Source organism: Anomalospiza imberbis, chromosome 4, assembly GCF_031753505.1.
Source record: "Anomalospiza imberbis isolate Cuckoo-Finch-1a 21T00152 chromosome 4, ASM3175350v1, whole genome shotgun sequence".
Classification (NCBI taxonomy): domain Eukaryota; kingdom Metazoa; phylum Chordata; class Aves; order Passeriformes; family Viduidae; genus Anomalospiza; species Anomalospiza imberbis.
The window spans coordinates 14407651-14422973 of record NC_089684.1 but is presented as its reverse complement, the minus strand read 5'-3'; the positions used below and the strand labels follow the sequence as shown (position 1 = coordinate 14422973).

The 15323-nt window shown below is 36.7% G+C and overlaps 1 protein-coding gene across 8 annotated transcripts in view; it reads left to right on the top strand.

Moving 5' to 3' along the window:
• Window positions 1–15323, top strand: part of RAPGEF2 (Rap guanine nucleotide exchange factor 2) — a 185276-nt gene that overhangs the window by 138217 nt on the left and 31736 nt on the right. For 7 of the 8 annotated variants that reach the window (XM_068187179.1, XM_068187176.1, XM_068187178.1 and 4 more), the window contains 6 exons: window positions 244–375; window positions 8915–9092; window positions 10787–10923; window positions 11468–11626; window positions 13229–13381; window positions 13749–13913. In XM_068187179.1, coding sequence (XP_068043280.1) covers window positions 244–375; window positions 8915–9092; window positions 10787–10923; window positions 11468–11626; window positions 13229–13381; window positions 13749–13913 — 924 coding nt within the window. The remainder of the gene's footprint in view (window positions 1–243; window positions 376–8914; window positions 9093–10786; window positions 10924–11467; window positions 11627–13228; window positions 13382–13748; window positions 13914–15323) is intronic. The other variant, XM_068187180.1, reaches the window with a different exon arrangement.

The following is a 15323-nucleotide window of genomic DNA, read 5'->3' as shown; positions in this document are numbered from 1 at the left end:
TCCTCAGATACATGTTTTTCTTGACTCTCTTATATTTGCAATAATTTGGTGGCATTTTGCTGACCTCTGCATGAGTTAAAAAAGCTGCATAACTCAAAATTTTTATGCTGCATTCTCAAGCCCTAGTGATTTTCTTAAATAGTTGGTACTGGCAGAGAGTAAAGTGTGACATATATGATTTTAATTAATTTTGCTGTGTATCTCCCTCAAATTGTAATGATGCTTTTTCTGCTCCACCTATAGCTTCCTGCAGATTTCACAAAGCTGCACCTTACTGACAGTCTCCACCCACAGGTGACCCACGTTTCATCTAGTCACTCAGGATGTAGCATCACTAGTGATTCAGGAAGCAGCAGCCTTTCTGATATCTACCAGGTAAGACTGGAAGGGTTGCTGATGGGAGATGCAATTGTCAGCAGTTTTGCATTTAATAGCTGCATGTCCTTGCTATTGCCTCTTGTCAGTTTTTATCTGAAGAAGCACTCAATAGATTAAAAAAAAAAAACAACCCTTTTTGTATGAATTGTAATGATTTCAGGCTTTAGATGTACTGAGTTCATAATGTAGAACCTATTCAATGGTGGGAAGAAACAAATATGGAGTGGGCAGCCCATGCTTGAGGGGCATATCTCTATTTCCTCACCCTGTAGAAATGTGATGCCAACCTCTTAGCAGTGCTTCCTCTCCTGGCCATCCTCAGAAAGGTGGGGAGGTTGAACTGGTGGTGCTTTTTAAAGTTATACTTCTGAGGTGGCTTCTTGTAAAGCTCTGTGCTAGTCATTGGGCACAGCTTGAGTTTAGAGAGACTCTGAAACTAATCCAGAGTCTAAATATAAATTGGAAAAAGTCTAAAGTGAAATAAAATTAGAAATTTTCACTTGATGTTTATGCTTCTTGCAATGTTGGAGGAGGAGCTGTCCTGGTAGGGAAGTGTACCAATTTGTTACTCTGAAAGGAAGGAATCAAATCCAATTAAAATATATTTCTATCAAAATAATCATAAAGTAGTGAGACCACTTCAGCATGAAGTACTGTTAACTAGAAGATGAATAATGTTTTTTTGAGATGCTTCTGAAATTGCGAATGTAGTCATTTAAACAACGGGAGAAGCATATTTACAAATACATAAAAGTTCAGCTGTGTTCATAGTTGTAGAATATAGTCTCTTTCAGGTGTATAAGCTTATAGGCTTTTTTTTGTGAGAGAAGATAGGCTATAAAAAGATCACAATTCAATTTAGACAGTAATTACAATAATGCAAAGGTTTAGTTTTGCAAAACTATGAAATTAGCTGAACATTTTAGGCATAGCATATGTCAGTCAAGTAGGTTTGTCAGAATTTCTTCTGAAGACAGGATTACTTTGAGACAGGATTTAGGTTTATATTGTGAGAGTGAAGAAGATGTAAAATCAGTTTTGTTTTTCTAGTCTTCTATAGATTTCCATTCCTTTCATTACAGAGATTTCCACTCTAACAGAAAAATAACAAGTACCTCTAGAGACAGCTGTAGGTGGCACGTAGTTACAGTCATACAGTTATTAGTGAGATAAGTTGGAAATAATTTTTTTGCAGACTTTCAGCAAAACATTCATAACTGTGAAAAAGATCATTGAATTTCTGTGCAATTAAAAAAAAAACCCAACCAAACTACATAAAAGAACTGCAGAAACCTGAGAAAAATACTTCTCTATGTTGTTGCCAATGGTCTATGACTCCTACTGATTTCATTTGCAGTGTTGCAATCAACATAATGGTTGGTGTTTGAGGAGAGATAATGGTATACTGAAGTATTTATACAGACAAAATTTACTCTCTAAGTATTCTTTTAAACCGAATTTACAAACATAATGCATAATCCATTGTTAAAAATATTATCTAGGTTCTTCAATTAATCTGCAATTAATACCACATTTAAAGGTGACTTGGCACAGATATATCAAGAACTGTGTAATTGCACAATGTCAAAGTATGAATAATAACCTATGTCCATATCTACATCCAGAAATATGATCATGTATTCTAGAATGCAGCCTCATCTTATTGTCTTAATACATATACTAGAAGGAATGTTTATTAATGAAATGGCAAATTCAGGTGTGGAAACTGATAAGGTTCTTAAATTCTTGAATTTAACTTAGTTGTATAAAGTATTGTTTGCCTTGGTTTCTCAAATTCTGGTAAATCATTAATTTCTGGCCTCAGTTTTAGTCATAAAGGAATGTAAGGTAGCAGTATTAGGCTACGTTAAAGTACTGCCAAAAAAAAACACGAAACAAAATAAAATAGCTATAATTTGACTCCTCTAGGGCCAAGTTAAGGATTAAAGAGAAATATTTTTTTAAACCAAGAGAGTGAATCAGTCATTCTCTCTCAATTGTTTGCCTTGCAATTCCCTCCCAAGTGTTTATTCAAAAACAGTAAACCATAACCAAGTCATCAATATGTTATTTTTTTTTCTTCAAATTTGATAAATCTTAGGTAAAGCTCATGATCATTGTTCCTTTGATTCTTATTTTCTGTATTTAATGGCGTTTTTCTGTTCAGTGGGGTGGACTTGTGTTCATTATGGCTATGTAGAAAGCAATGATTTAGAAAGATCATCATCTTGTCTTGCAATTGATAGAAAAAAAAAGTTTTAAAAATTATACTGTTATTTAGATCATTATCTGTTGAAATCTGAAGTAATATGTAATGTTTTGCATCCCGTAATTATTAGTTCTGTAGCCTTAAGAGCAGCTGCTTCCAGTGAAAATATGTTCATGGCCTTTTAAGATTTTTTAAATAAATCATGAAGCTGAATCTTCAGATGCTTTCAGCATTGAACTGAGAATACTTCCTTTTAAATATTAATGTGGTATCTAAATTTGTTTGTCAAACGTTGCACATGAAAGAACTTCTTTTAGGATAAGAAATACTTACCAAAATAAAATCAACCTTTGTGTTTACCCCACCCAAGTTTCAAAAACATATCAGGTGCCAATTAGTAAGGTCCTTAAATGCTCTTATTTTTATTTTAGGAAGTAAGTTCAAGTGACGAACTCTGTAGGGTGACTTGAGAGGAAGGGGATGCTGAATGTCAGTAGATTGTGTGTTGGCTTGTATTTGCCAAGAACAATTCCTTGCTTCTGTCTTTTTTTGACTTGGCAAAGCAAATCATTCACTGCTGCTGCTCATGTGTGGCTGCTTGCTCTTGATTCCTAGGCTTAGTTAATGATTCTTAAATGAACACATATACCTGTTCCTATATGCTCCTAAATGTTTCCTCTACCTGCTAAATATATTACCAGATGATTGGCAAGTGAGGGGATCTAAGCTCATGAACATGTCTTATTCCCCCTCCCTGTTTTGGGAAACGCTGTGTTGGCTCAGCTCTTTGCCAGCCTTTCTTTACCTTATCCTGTCCTCAGCCTGGTGGCTTCCTGCCATGCTTACGTGCCCTCTGGTGCCTGCCCTCATACCACTGTCGGTACAGGAAACCAGGAACATCCTTTCTGAGACCCTCCCAGGATGTGTGTATTGCTTGGAAATTTTCAAGATGTCAGCTTTGTTTTCTCACGATTCTGATATGGTAGCTCCTGGAAGAAAGGTCTACCCTTCAGGAGCTCTTCCTGAGTGGGACCAGTCTCTTGTCTCTCAAACCAGAGAGTCCATGCAGCCTGCCCTTTAGTCACTGTATGCAAAATAAAGACATTTTACCTTAAGATAAAGCCACTCTTTTTGACTGTAACAGCTGCTGAAGTACAGGGCTCTGGCTAATGGCTGGAACAGCTGAGGTAAATTGTCCTATGAACTGCCACTTCTGCATTTTCAGTGAAACCCTATGCTGTTCCTTATCGCTCCTGCAAATGCAGGGCCTCTTAATCTGCTCTGTGACTTCCAGAGTCCATGTTCTGTATGCCTGTGCTCCTGGCAGGGGTTGCTCCTTTCTGAGAAGGAGGCAATTATTGGCAGTGAGGGAGGATGCTCTTCCTGGTGGGTTGTCTGGGTTGCTACACATGTCCATCTTCAGTGAGGAAAACTTCTGTGACACATATGGGCTGCTGTGTTGTAAATTTTTGAGTAGATAATGAAAGGACAAATATGGAGAGCACTGTGAAAATCTTGGACTGAAGGAATTTTAAGGTATTTCATGGACATTTATACTCGTGTCAATGTAGTATGAAAAAATAATACCTTAGGCTGTGTATGATTTCTGAACATATAATAATTATAGTTGATTGTAGTGCATATGATAACTAATAAACAAATACATGTCATAGTTGCATGGATTGAATTTCATCTTCATTTATTGATATTGTAAACTTTTGCTCAGTCAGCTGAAAGCTAATTTAAAACAAAACCCCAGACATGATTTCTCTCGGTGGAGACACTGAATCCAATGTGTCTATATGACATGAGGGAATATTTCAGACTAATGTGACTTCTGCAAGTCATTTCATGAGACAGGTAGAGCCAATGCTCTTGGTGTTTTGTATCAGTATCAGCCTAAAAATTAGAAAGTAAAAGTGAGTAGTTTCAGTAATAGACATTCTTTTTTTCATTTTTTAGTTTAATTTTAGCCCTTAAATGACAGTGGTTGAAAAGTAATGATGAGATGGTGTTTTTGAGCTGAGCATGGCTTCTTTCTTTGTTAGCTTCATGGAATTGAAGGACTGCACCAGGCAATGAACATATTTCTGGTTTGTGCAAGGAGTTTCTTCTATTCCTGTTTTTTTTTTTTTTTTTTTTTTTTTTTTTCTTTTCTTTTGCATGTTTGGAGAATTTGGATTGTTGATTTAGATGGTTACAATAGTTCCAAGGGGAATCAGGTCTTCAAAGTGATACAATGTTTCCTAAAAAAAGTAATTAAAAAATGTTTAAAAAGTAAAGATTAAAAATAGTCTGGTTAAAATACTAAGAAATCAGTAGTTAGTGTGGTTATCTAACCACTTTATCTAGTAGTTAGTGTGGTTATCTAACTTTTACAGGTTATCTAGTTTTTTCTCTTTGTTACCATCAGTTGCAAGTTTTTTCCAAGCCAGTATAGAAAGAAAACCATGAAGGCCACTTCAAACAGAGACAGTCATATAAGCAGCTCTCCAAGTCTTCCCACTGTCTTTCCCTTAGTAAGGGTGGGGTGTATGTGATGAAGCAGTTGTTTCACTGGAGTGAGAGTTACTTGGTTGTGTAAAGGTAGAGATTGCCCTTAACCTCTTCTAATCTGTTTTCTCAAGAAACTCAAAAATTCAGTGGAGGAGGAGGAAGGCAGTCAGTAAAAGAAGTCATCTTTAGCTGCTCATGTAGTCCATCACCTCTCTCATTATGTTCATTGTCATGGTGCCTCTAAAAAAATGAAAGACCAGTAGAGTTGGGATTAACCAGTTTCCTCTCCTGCTGATCTAAAGTGATCAGAAGGGTCCAATATTTGCCCAGTCTGACCTAGGAAAAATGAATGCTATTCTTCTTTTCTTAATCCTCCCCTTCTTCCCCATGTCAGTCAAGGAACCAAAGACTAACCAAGAACTTAGACAAGGCTACTTTTAGTTTACATCTTTGCCCTGGTTATTTCACAGTATTTGTTTAATTAGTTCTTATCATTCAAATCTGGAAGTACGTTTGGACTTCAAGATCTTCAGCAGCTGAAGCAACTAGTTTTTTATTGGTGCAGTATTAACCTCTATAGCCACTGCTTAAAACTGTTCAGATTCTCCTTAGGTGTCAAGTATGAAATACTACTCCAACTCAGGCTTGAAAATGTCTATCTTAGTCTCTTAATTCTCATGTTGGTGATGTGACAAATACAATATTAGGCTGTCACTATTATGAGATTGCTTTGAAGCTTAAAAAAATTTCTCCACACTTGGAAAGATGACATGAGAAATTTCTATCACAGTTGGTATTCAGACTATGGAGAGACATTGCTTTGTACTTCAGGCTGCAACCAACATTTTTCTTGCATGCAATCTTTTCAGATTTATTTAAGAGAAACTAATATCTCGTACTGCCCCAGAACCAAAGTACAACATGCACCCAAGAGTGGCAATTCTGAGGTGTATTTCATCCTTGATTACATGCCCTGAGAAAATGTAAGCCTCATGATTGACTATAGTACAAATTCTGTTGGATATTCATCTTGTGTTCGGGTTTTCAGTGGCTGAGGTTCGTAAGGAATCCCCTATGCCCAAAGGAGCTCATGGGGGTTTCCCCTTCAGTCTTAGATGCAAGGCTATTGATTAATAACCAAGGGTTCCTTTGCAGACATGTTTGGTTTTTCTCACACAGAAAGGGGTACAAAAGCGCTCAGAGTAGTTGGGTCATGAAGTTTGATGTCTCAGCAAGAGGACCTTGAATTCTTGACATCATTTGTGCTGCTACTAAACCTAAAAAAGCTGTTTGTGATGTATAAACAAAGGGAGCCCTCCAGGTTTTATTAGTTTTCTGGTTTGGTGTTTTTTTTGGTTTTTTTTTTTTTTTGGGTTGATTTTTGTTTGTTCGTTTGTGGGTTTGGAGTGGGGGGGTTGGGTTTGTTTGGTTTGGGTTTTGTTTTGTCATGCACAAAGGCTACATTTGTCTTTCTTTGCTATCTTTTGCATTATCATAACAATTTCAGAAAGTTGTTTGAAAACATGTAATTTTTTTCCTCAAAAGGTGTTTTTAAAGGTGTCCTAAATTAACAGACTTTCTTATTACTTTGTAGATTGTTGCATTCAATGCTGAGCTTCTTTGTTGCAATGGTTAGGGTTTTTGATGGGAAGTTAGATGTGGTTGCTTTCCATGCACCAATAGCTTCAGTTGTCAAAGAAAAAAACAAAAAAAAAAGAAACAGTGAGTATGAATAGTGATCATCTTTGGGAAATACTACTAAGTAGTATTTATAAAATGTTTTCTGAGTCCAAAGTTAGATTTAATTCAGTGTGAGAATTTGTTTTAAATAGCATCAACTCTTCTTGATAATAGAGCTTCAAGACTTTTCCAGTTTTCTTTAATTGCTTTAAGACAGTAGAATAACTTATCTTTTAATAATCAGATATTGTACAATAGGTGGAAGTTTCTTGTCTATATTAGCATTGTGTGACTAAATTGAGTTCTGCATTCATTTTACTAACGTGCTTTTGAGAAAGCTTAATCTGGGCAGGTAGGAGGGGCACTTGTTAGTGATGGGAAGGTTTGCAGAATTGACTGTGAATCAGTCCCACTGTCACTGGAATTGTCACTGCTGGAGACTTCAGATCCTGACAGATTGGTGTCATAAGCTGTGTGTCTACTGACTCATCACCACTAATTTTTCCACCAGTCACTTTTGATGAAGGCTATTTTGAAAGAGTAGTAACAGCAGCTGTTTCAAATGTATCACAGGGAATGTGCATGTTAAACACAGTAAGACTGCTCATAAAAATACTGCTATCCGTGCTATGTTTTAGGATTTGTTTCTATGCCAGTTACATCTTTCCTTATTCTAGTTAAAAAATGAGTGGCATTTTTTCTTGACAAAAGCAAAACCAAAAAAAGCCACTAAACCCCCAAAACGAACAACAACTAAAAAATACCCAAGCCAAAACCACAAAGTGAGAATAATTTGAATTTTACATAGATGCTGTTCTCATGCTTTTTTGTATTAACAAGGCCCGGTTACAAAGCTTGTGTTGTGCTGTAGGACAGAAGCATTTAAGTCTCTCTCTAGCTGCCCCTGATCCATCTCCAGCCATATGCTGCTGTTCATGAGGTGGCTGTGTATAGTGGCATTAAAGTAACAGATGTCAGCCACAGATAGGGAGGCAGGAATAGCGGAGATGATTCTACAAAATTACCAATGCAATTTCTCTTACCTTCTCTGTGTTCAGAGTGTGACCTAGTTTTGTGAGTTCTTTTTCAGCAGTCTGAGATAGATTGATGAAACAAGCTTTAGTAGGTGTGTTTGTCCCATGTATTATTTTTAAAGTAGACGTGAATGCATTGTGTGGTCCCAGAGTCTCAGAAACCAACCATCCCTTTAAGGCCTGTGAAACTGGATTTCTCAAGCTATGGCTTAAAGCTTGCTTATTAGAAGCTTGCATTTCCTTAAAAATTGTCATAGCTGAGCCTTGGCAGCTGCTGTGGTATTAAATCAGGTTCTGAGAAAAAGCAGCCATATCAGCCAAGACAGACAAATGTTTGTGGAATTTATTAAAGTGTTCGGTCTTCAAACTAAATCATTAAAATGTATTTACCTTTTGGTTCTGTACTAATGGCCTCAAGCTATATCTGGACTACGCTTTCATTCATTTTAATACAATTTTAAGGAGGTTAAGTTTGACAGATATTCTGGGTAGTCCATCTGTGGTGTTTAAGCAATGACTTTGCGTTTTTTCTGCATCTGTAAATTCTTAGGCAGTTTATCAGCAAATGAAAGCCATATTTAACCATGTTCAACTGGAATTGTAAAAGAAAAGTACAGCTCCAGGTGACTGAGAAATAGCAAAATTCCTGTAGCATTTTGATGCTGTTCTCATTTCCCCAAACTGTCTGTTTAAAATTACATTGCTTTCCTAAATGTTTGAAAATGTAAATTTGGGGTGAGCACAGAAATTGTCAAATGAAAACTGTTTACTGAAAAAAAAATATATTCAGCTAGCAGTCCAAGACATTGCTGCTTGAAATGTAATAACCTTCAATCCCCCCAAGACCCACAGATTAAGTAATATCTGTTGAATCCTTTGTATGTGTGACTGATTGAAACAAATGTTAGAAGTCGTATTTAAACACAGTGGGTTTGGATTGATCAATTTTTAGTTGTTTTAAAAAGATATATAAAGAAAAAAGCAATATTGAATAAAAATATTGAATAAATTTGAGTGATCTGCTAAATGACAGAATTAATCTCCGTACATTTAACCAGAAAACTGCAGCAGTAAAGAACACATTTGAATGTTTTTTAATTGTTTATGCACTAATTAGGCTACAGAAAGTGAGGCTGGTGATATGGATCTCAGTGGATTGCCAGAGGCAGCAGTGGATTCTGAGGATGATGATGATGAAGAAGACATTGAAAGGGCATCAGATCCTTTGATGAGTAGGGATATTGTTAGAGACTGCTTGGAGAAAGACCCAATAGACAGGACAGATGATGACATTGGTAAGTATTGCAATGTAGTAAAATGTTGTCGAACATGTTCTTCTTTACCTCCAAAAACTTAATTTTTGAGCTTGTGGTTATATTTTAATCATTGGCCTTTGTAGTTGGTAAGTTTGGTGTTTATTATTATTGTTTTTCATATAAGTATATATATAATGTGAACAAGTAAGGAAAACACATACCATATAGGTGAAACCTATTATTTTCTGGTCCTTTTGATCTCAAGTTTCAGCTTCTAATTGATATCAGAACAGGTTTATGAAGGAGATGTTGGTGAAAACTGGAAAACAGACAGAACCTTGGCAAAGACAACATTAATGTCAACACTACTTCTCACAGTATATTTTTAATTGTCAGTTGTGACATTGTGACTTGACATTTGTTGGAAAAATTGGAGCCTTTAAAACCTTAGCATAAATGTGCATCTAATCAAACTAATTTGCTATGTTAACATACACGTAAACACATTTAAAGCAAAGCAGAACTAGAATCCAAATTTTTATCTAATCTGTTTCACTAGGGGAGATATTTTTCTTTTATTGAAGTATGACTAAATGATGATTAAGGTTGATTATCAGATGATTAAGGGACTAGAGCATCTCTTATGCAAGGAAGGTCTAAGAGAGCTTGGGGCTGTTCAGCCTGGAGAAGGCTCAGGGCACTCTCAATAATGTGTAGAAATACCCTGGGGTGAGGGTGTAAAGATGATGGCGCCAGAGTCTTCTCAATAGTGCCCAGTGAGAGGACAAAGGGTACAAACTGAAACACAGGAGGCTCCATCAGAGCACCAGGAAATGCTTTTTTTCTGCTGTGACTGAGCACTGGGAGAGGTAGTCCAGAGAGGTGTTATTATTCCTCCTTGAAAATAGTCAAAAGATGTTCCTGGGAAACTAGCTGTAGGTGGCTCTGCTTGAGCAGGCAGGTTTGACCAGATGACTTCTGGAAGTCCCTTTTAACCACAACCTTTCTGTGATTCAGAGTAAATAAAAAATTAGGGAAAAGGTGGGATCCTGTTGAACTCTTTCAGTTCAAATCCAGTTTGATTTTAGAACAAACTGGATGCAAAAACTTTTTTAGGCATATAATCACTTGGCAGGACTGCTAAAACTGAGTTCTGTCATTATGAACAGCAAAAAAAATGAAAATACATGAAGCTCACTGTTCAGTACAAGTGCAACCCAAGTGCATGGAGAAGACAGAACAGCAGTAGTCACCTTTAAGGCAGTAATACTGTCTGGTCCATCTGAGAGGGAATTTGTGAAACCACCAGGCAGTAATCAAGTACCATTTACTGTTAAGCCTAGACTAGGAGGTGTTTGCTTTACCAAACAACTTGCTCAGTTTTGTGAAACTTGTCTTGCTGTGTTTTATACAGTTCTAGTCACAATGAAATTATTGCCCTGATTGGAGTATTAAAAATATCATTGGTTGTATTCAGAGCTCTTGGTTACATTACAGTCCTTCCATTATGCTGACTTTTACTTTGCAGGGTTTCTATAGATGATATGACCAGCCAGTCTGTGTCTAAAAAATACCCAGTAATTAAAACAGGCCACTGTACATGATTTATTAGTATACAGAAATGATTGTGCAGCGCTTTAGCTTAAGCAGCCTCAGGCATCTTGCTGAAGAACTGTCTTTACTGTGCTTTGTTGTTTTGACATGCACGACTCAGTGGGCTTTTTCTCCTTCAGAACAACTACTGGAATTCATGCATCAATTGCCTGCTTTTGCCAACATGACAATGTCAGTGAAGAGAGAACTCTGTGCTGTAATGGTGTTTGCAGTTGTGGAGAGAGCAGGAACTATTGTACTAAACGATGGGGAAGAGGTCAGTAGAAATTGCTTTTGGCTCTCTTATTATACCAGACATCCCAGATTCCACACAGTTAAAGTCCTCTTTTGTTACTTAAAAAAAAAAGAAAAAAAGAAAAAAAAAGAAAAAAAAAACCAACGTTCAGGTAAATCAGGACTCTTTTTGTTTTGGATTTTCTGAGAGGTTTTGTTTAAGCGCTCACTCATTTCTTAAGCAATAAAACCAGAAAACATTCTCTCTACTGTACAAAATGCTTCCTGCCTATTTGAGCTCATTTGGAGACCTCATGTCAGTATTCAAATGTTGCTTTAAAACTTCCTTTATTTTTTTTTTTTTTTTCACTTTCATTACCTCTTAATAGTAAAGATGAACTCAAGATCCCAGTCTTCTTGAGCTGGAAATAGCTGTACATTTAAGGAAAATGAGCTTGTAAAGTTTTTAATAGGTGCTAAAAAATAACTTTTTCTTTAGAACAATTGTGAGTGTTGTATTTGTGTAATATGATATAAAAAAGTTAAGTGATTTGGTCTTCATGTATCCTGCAATGTTTGATTTGTAGCTGGATTCCTGGTCAGTCATTCTGAATGGCTCTGTGGAGGTGACATACCCCGATGGAAGAACAGAGATATTATGCATGGGGAACAGTTTTGGTGTTTCCCCCACCATGGAAAAGGAATATATGAAAGGAGTGATGAGAACCAAAGTGGATGACTGCCAGGTAGAGTGTCTGTGGTACATGCAAATTCACACCCACATAGGTGTAGTACAACTCAATAATGAGACCCAGTTTTATTTTAAACTGAATAAATGTAAAATATCCAGTGGGTAACCCTGGACAGTAGTTGGGCAATATGGCTCCTGCACACCCGCAGTCTGGGAAATGGAGTTTTCTTTATCTGGGTAAAGGATCATTTTGCATTAAGATGTTTCTTTACATGCTTTTTCCAGAATGTGAGGGCCACCAGCCATACATCCATTGCTTCCAATGTTCCTAGTAGGATCTCAAGGTCCATTAGCCATGACAGGCTCCTTTCCTTCTGCAGCTAATAGCTATTCTGCCTTGCTCAACTCAGCTACTGAATATCAGAGTAATACAAACTTTATCTCCCGTGGTTTGAGTGAAAGATCTAATTTTGGCTAATCTGACCTGTCAAGGAAAAAGCCTTGATGTTTGCTGTAATACAAGCAGTCAGATGTAAAAAAATGCTTTTCATAGCATAAAACTATTGGCTGAATCTGGTTATGTGGTTGCTATTTGCTTATTCCCATCCAGAAAAAAAATAGCAGAGCCGTGGGTGAATTAAGCATTTTGCTTTGTCCTGATGGCTAATTAGTTTCAAGTAGATGACCTTTGAAAGGGGTGAAAATTTGTTAATAGAGTCACCTGGTTTAGGTTGCCCATCTAACTCCCAAAATGTGCATAAATGGTTTCTCATTAGGGTAATGTTTTCAACAAATCCAAACTGTGGGACTTCTGTTTCAGCTACTACTAGATGCTGGAAAAATGAAATGGTGTGTAAATGAATTTAAAGAGAAAGGAGTGTCTCTGATTCTTGGGCCCTTGTCCTAAGTATGTATGTGAGGATTTAATAACTTTTCAATTATAAGAAACACTGCTCCTCTCAGTTAAATACCCAGATTCACATAATAAGGCAGTTTAATCTTGCTTCCCAAAAGAGACAAATGTATAACAATTTGTGTACAATGTAATCTTTTTCTAATTTGTAATGTTTGGTCTTAATTATATTTGCATAGTGTAGGTATTAGGAGCGTTCCTAAGATATTTATTCTTGCACTTATTCTTGGCTGAACTGATGATTGTAGAAAATAATTTTCCTGCTGTATGCTTTAAGCCAAGAAGTAATTTCTTTCTTTGTGCCTGCACTAATTAATTGAATAAATGTTATTTTTTCTTACTAATTGACTTCAATAAAATAGCTATAAAAAAGATTATTTACCAAAACAATTGGCACAAAAAATAAAAGCTGAGTTTTCACTTACTCTTCTGAGCACCACAGAAGAGCTGGGCTTCATCTCCAGCAGTGGGGAGGTCAAAGCAGCTGAACGAAAATGGCTGGGAATACTAAATCATGTTGCTCTGATGGATCTTGCTCTCCTCTAACTGCAGGATTGTAGTGGCAGCACTGTGCCTGTCTGTTCATCTGCTTGCTACAGCTGAACTGTTGGAGAAACAAATTTGGCTCTCTGCAGGTTGAGGAGCTACTTTATCTTGTCTGTTGATCGAGTACTTGCACCTTAAGTCTAAATGCTCTTCTGAAGACTGAACCTTCTAACACTGGTGCGCGATGATTCTTTCCAGTTTGTTTGTATAGCCCAGCAAGATTATTGCCGCATCCTCAATCAAGTGGAAAAGAACATGCAGAAGGTAGAAGAGGAAGGGGAGATTGTGATGGTGAAGGAGCACAGGGAGCTTGACCGCACTGGAACGAGAAAAGGCCACATTGTCATCAAGGTGAAAGGAAAAGAGAGAGTCTCTTGAAAAAGTCCATGTTCTGTAAACCTCTTAACTTGGCAAGTTAGATCCAGGATCAGTTGAGATATATATTGTAGAAGTAAATATTTGAAAATGGACTGTTAATATTTCTAGATTTTTTAAAAATAATTATGCATGTTGACAGCTAGGTGATTTTTGTAGAGATTAATTACGTAATTGTTTTACATTTCTTAACACAGTTGTCAAGCTATTATGTTGCTACTGCTCATGGATGGCAGTATTCTTTCTAGTGTGATGAGTCCTCAGAATGTTATAAGAAAACAAATTTGCATGTGTTGAAAATGTGTTAATAACTATGATTTTTTCAATTTTTTGCTTTCAATAGGGAACAGCTGAAAGGTTAACAATGCATTTGGTGGAAGAGCACTCTGTGGTAGACCCAACATTTATAGAAGACTTCCTGTTGACATATAGGACCTTTCTTTCCAGCCCAATGGAAGTGGGCAAGAAGTTGTTGGAGTGGTTCAATGACCCCAGCCTCAGGGATAAGGTAAAAATCTCCCAAATCATGTATTGTTACCATTTGCATTGAAATACAAGCTAATAAGAATAAAATATGCTTTAGAGAGAATAACTAAATTGAATAAGATAGAAATAGCTGGTGATATATTTTAATGGCAGAATATATGGCTAAAACTAAGGACATTTTTCCCTCGTTTTATTTAAATATTACAGTGCTCATGCAAGGTAAATTACCCATGTTTTACTTTACTGTGTTTTTACAATTTAGTTGCTTGCAGTTGTACAGGAAGGTTTTTTTCCAATAGTATTTTTATTTAATGTAATTCAGTAGAGTTTTATTGTGTCTCCAAGACTGAGCATATAACTAAGTTCTGTGTTTTCTGTACATAATGCTAGTTAATTCAATGGGGCAAATGGGATTTTTTAAAAAACAGAATAGAAAATTCATGTATTATTAAAAATCTGTTGTGCTTTATGTAGCATTAAAAACAACCACCAAGCGCAACTCAAATATAAGAAAGCAATCAGATATCTTCTTCCCTAAACAAAATTTCCATGATGGAAGAATAAGGCACATTCAGTTCTGGCACGTTGGCCATTGAGGCTTTATCATGCTTCAAACCATATTGCTTTATTTTCTCTTGTATGCAACTTTTGCTTATGTTAAAAATTTGTAAAAATTTACAGATGCCCTTTTCTTTTTGTAAATTTGAACCATGGGAATTATATTAGTACAGTGAAAGAGAAATTTAGTTTTCAGCTTTTATTTAAATCTGGCTATTTCTTCCAGAAATGTTAGTATAGCTGTGCCTTGAAGGAAGGATCTTATATATGACTGAGGGTAGGTTTTGCAGCTAATATTGTTCAGAGCTATAATATTAGAGCTCATCTTTAAAGTTATGTTGCTTGTCCTCCAATGGACAATCCCCTCAGACTCTAAAAGCATGAGCCAGCACAGTTGCTTGTATCAGTCTGAACACAGAACATCTGTTTGTTCTGCTGCCTCAATAACCAGCCTCTTCTGACCTCCAGCAGTGCTGACAGAAAGGCAGGAGGCAGAGAACAGCTTGGGACAAGTGGAGATAAGCAAGTAGGGAATAAGGAATCTGGAAGATTTTGGCTGTTTTGTACTGGGTGCTGGTAGGCAGTAAGGGGAGTGAAAGGGGCGAGTAAAACTTCCTGGGGATGATCAGTACTCAGGAGCGTTCGGAGTGGGACACTGGACATGCAGCCTTAGCAATGATTTTGCCCTGCAGCAAGTTACTTGATTTTACAGCTTCAATCCTCTTTTAATGCTTTTCCTGATTTGTGACACAAGTAATGGCATTCCTCTGGAAGTCAGCATTCAACTCCTCTCAGCTCTGTGTCCTCTGGGTGTAGATGAGTAAGTCCCAACTTTAAAAGCAGCATTGACAGTGAAGCTGTCACTGCAGTAGTT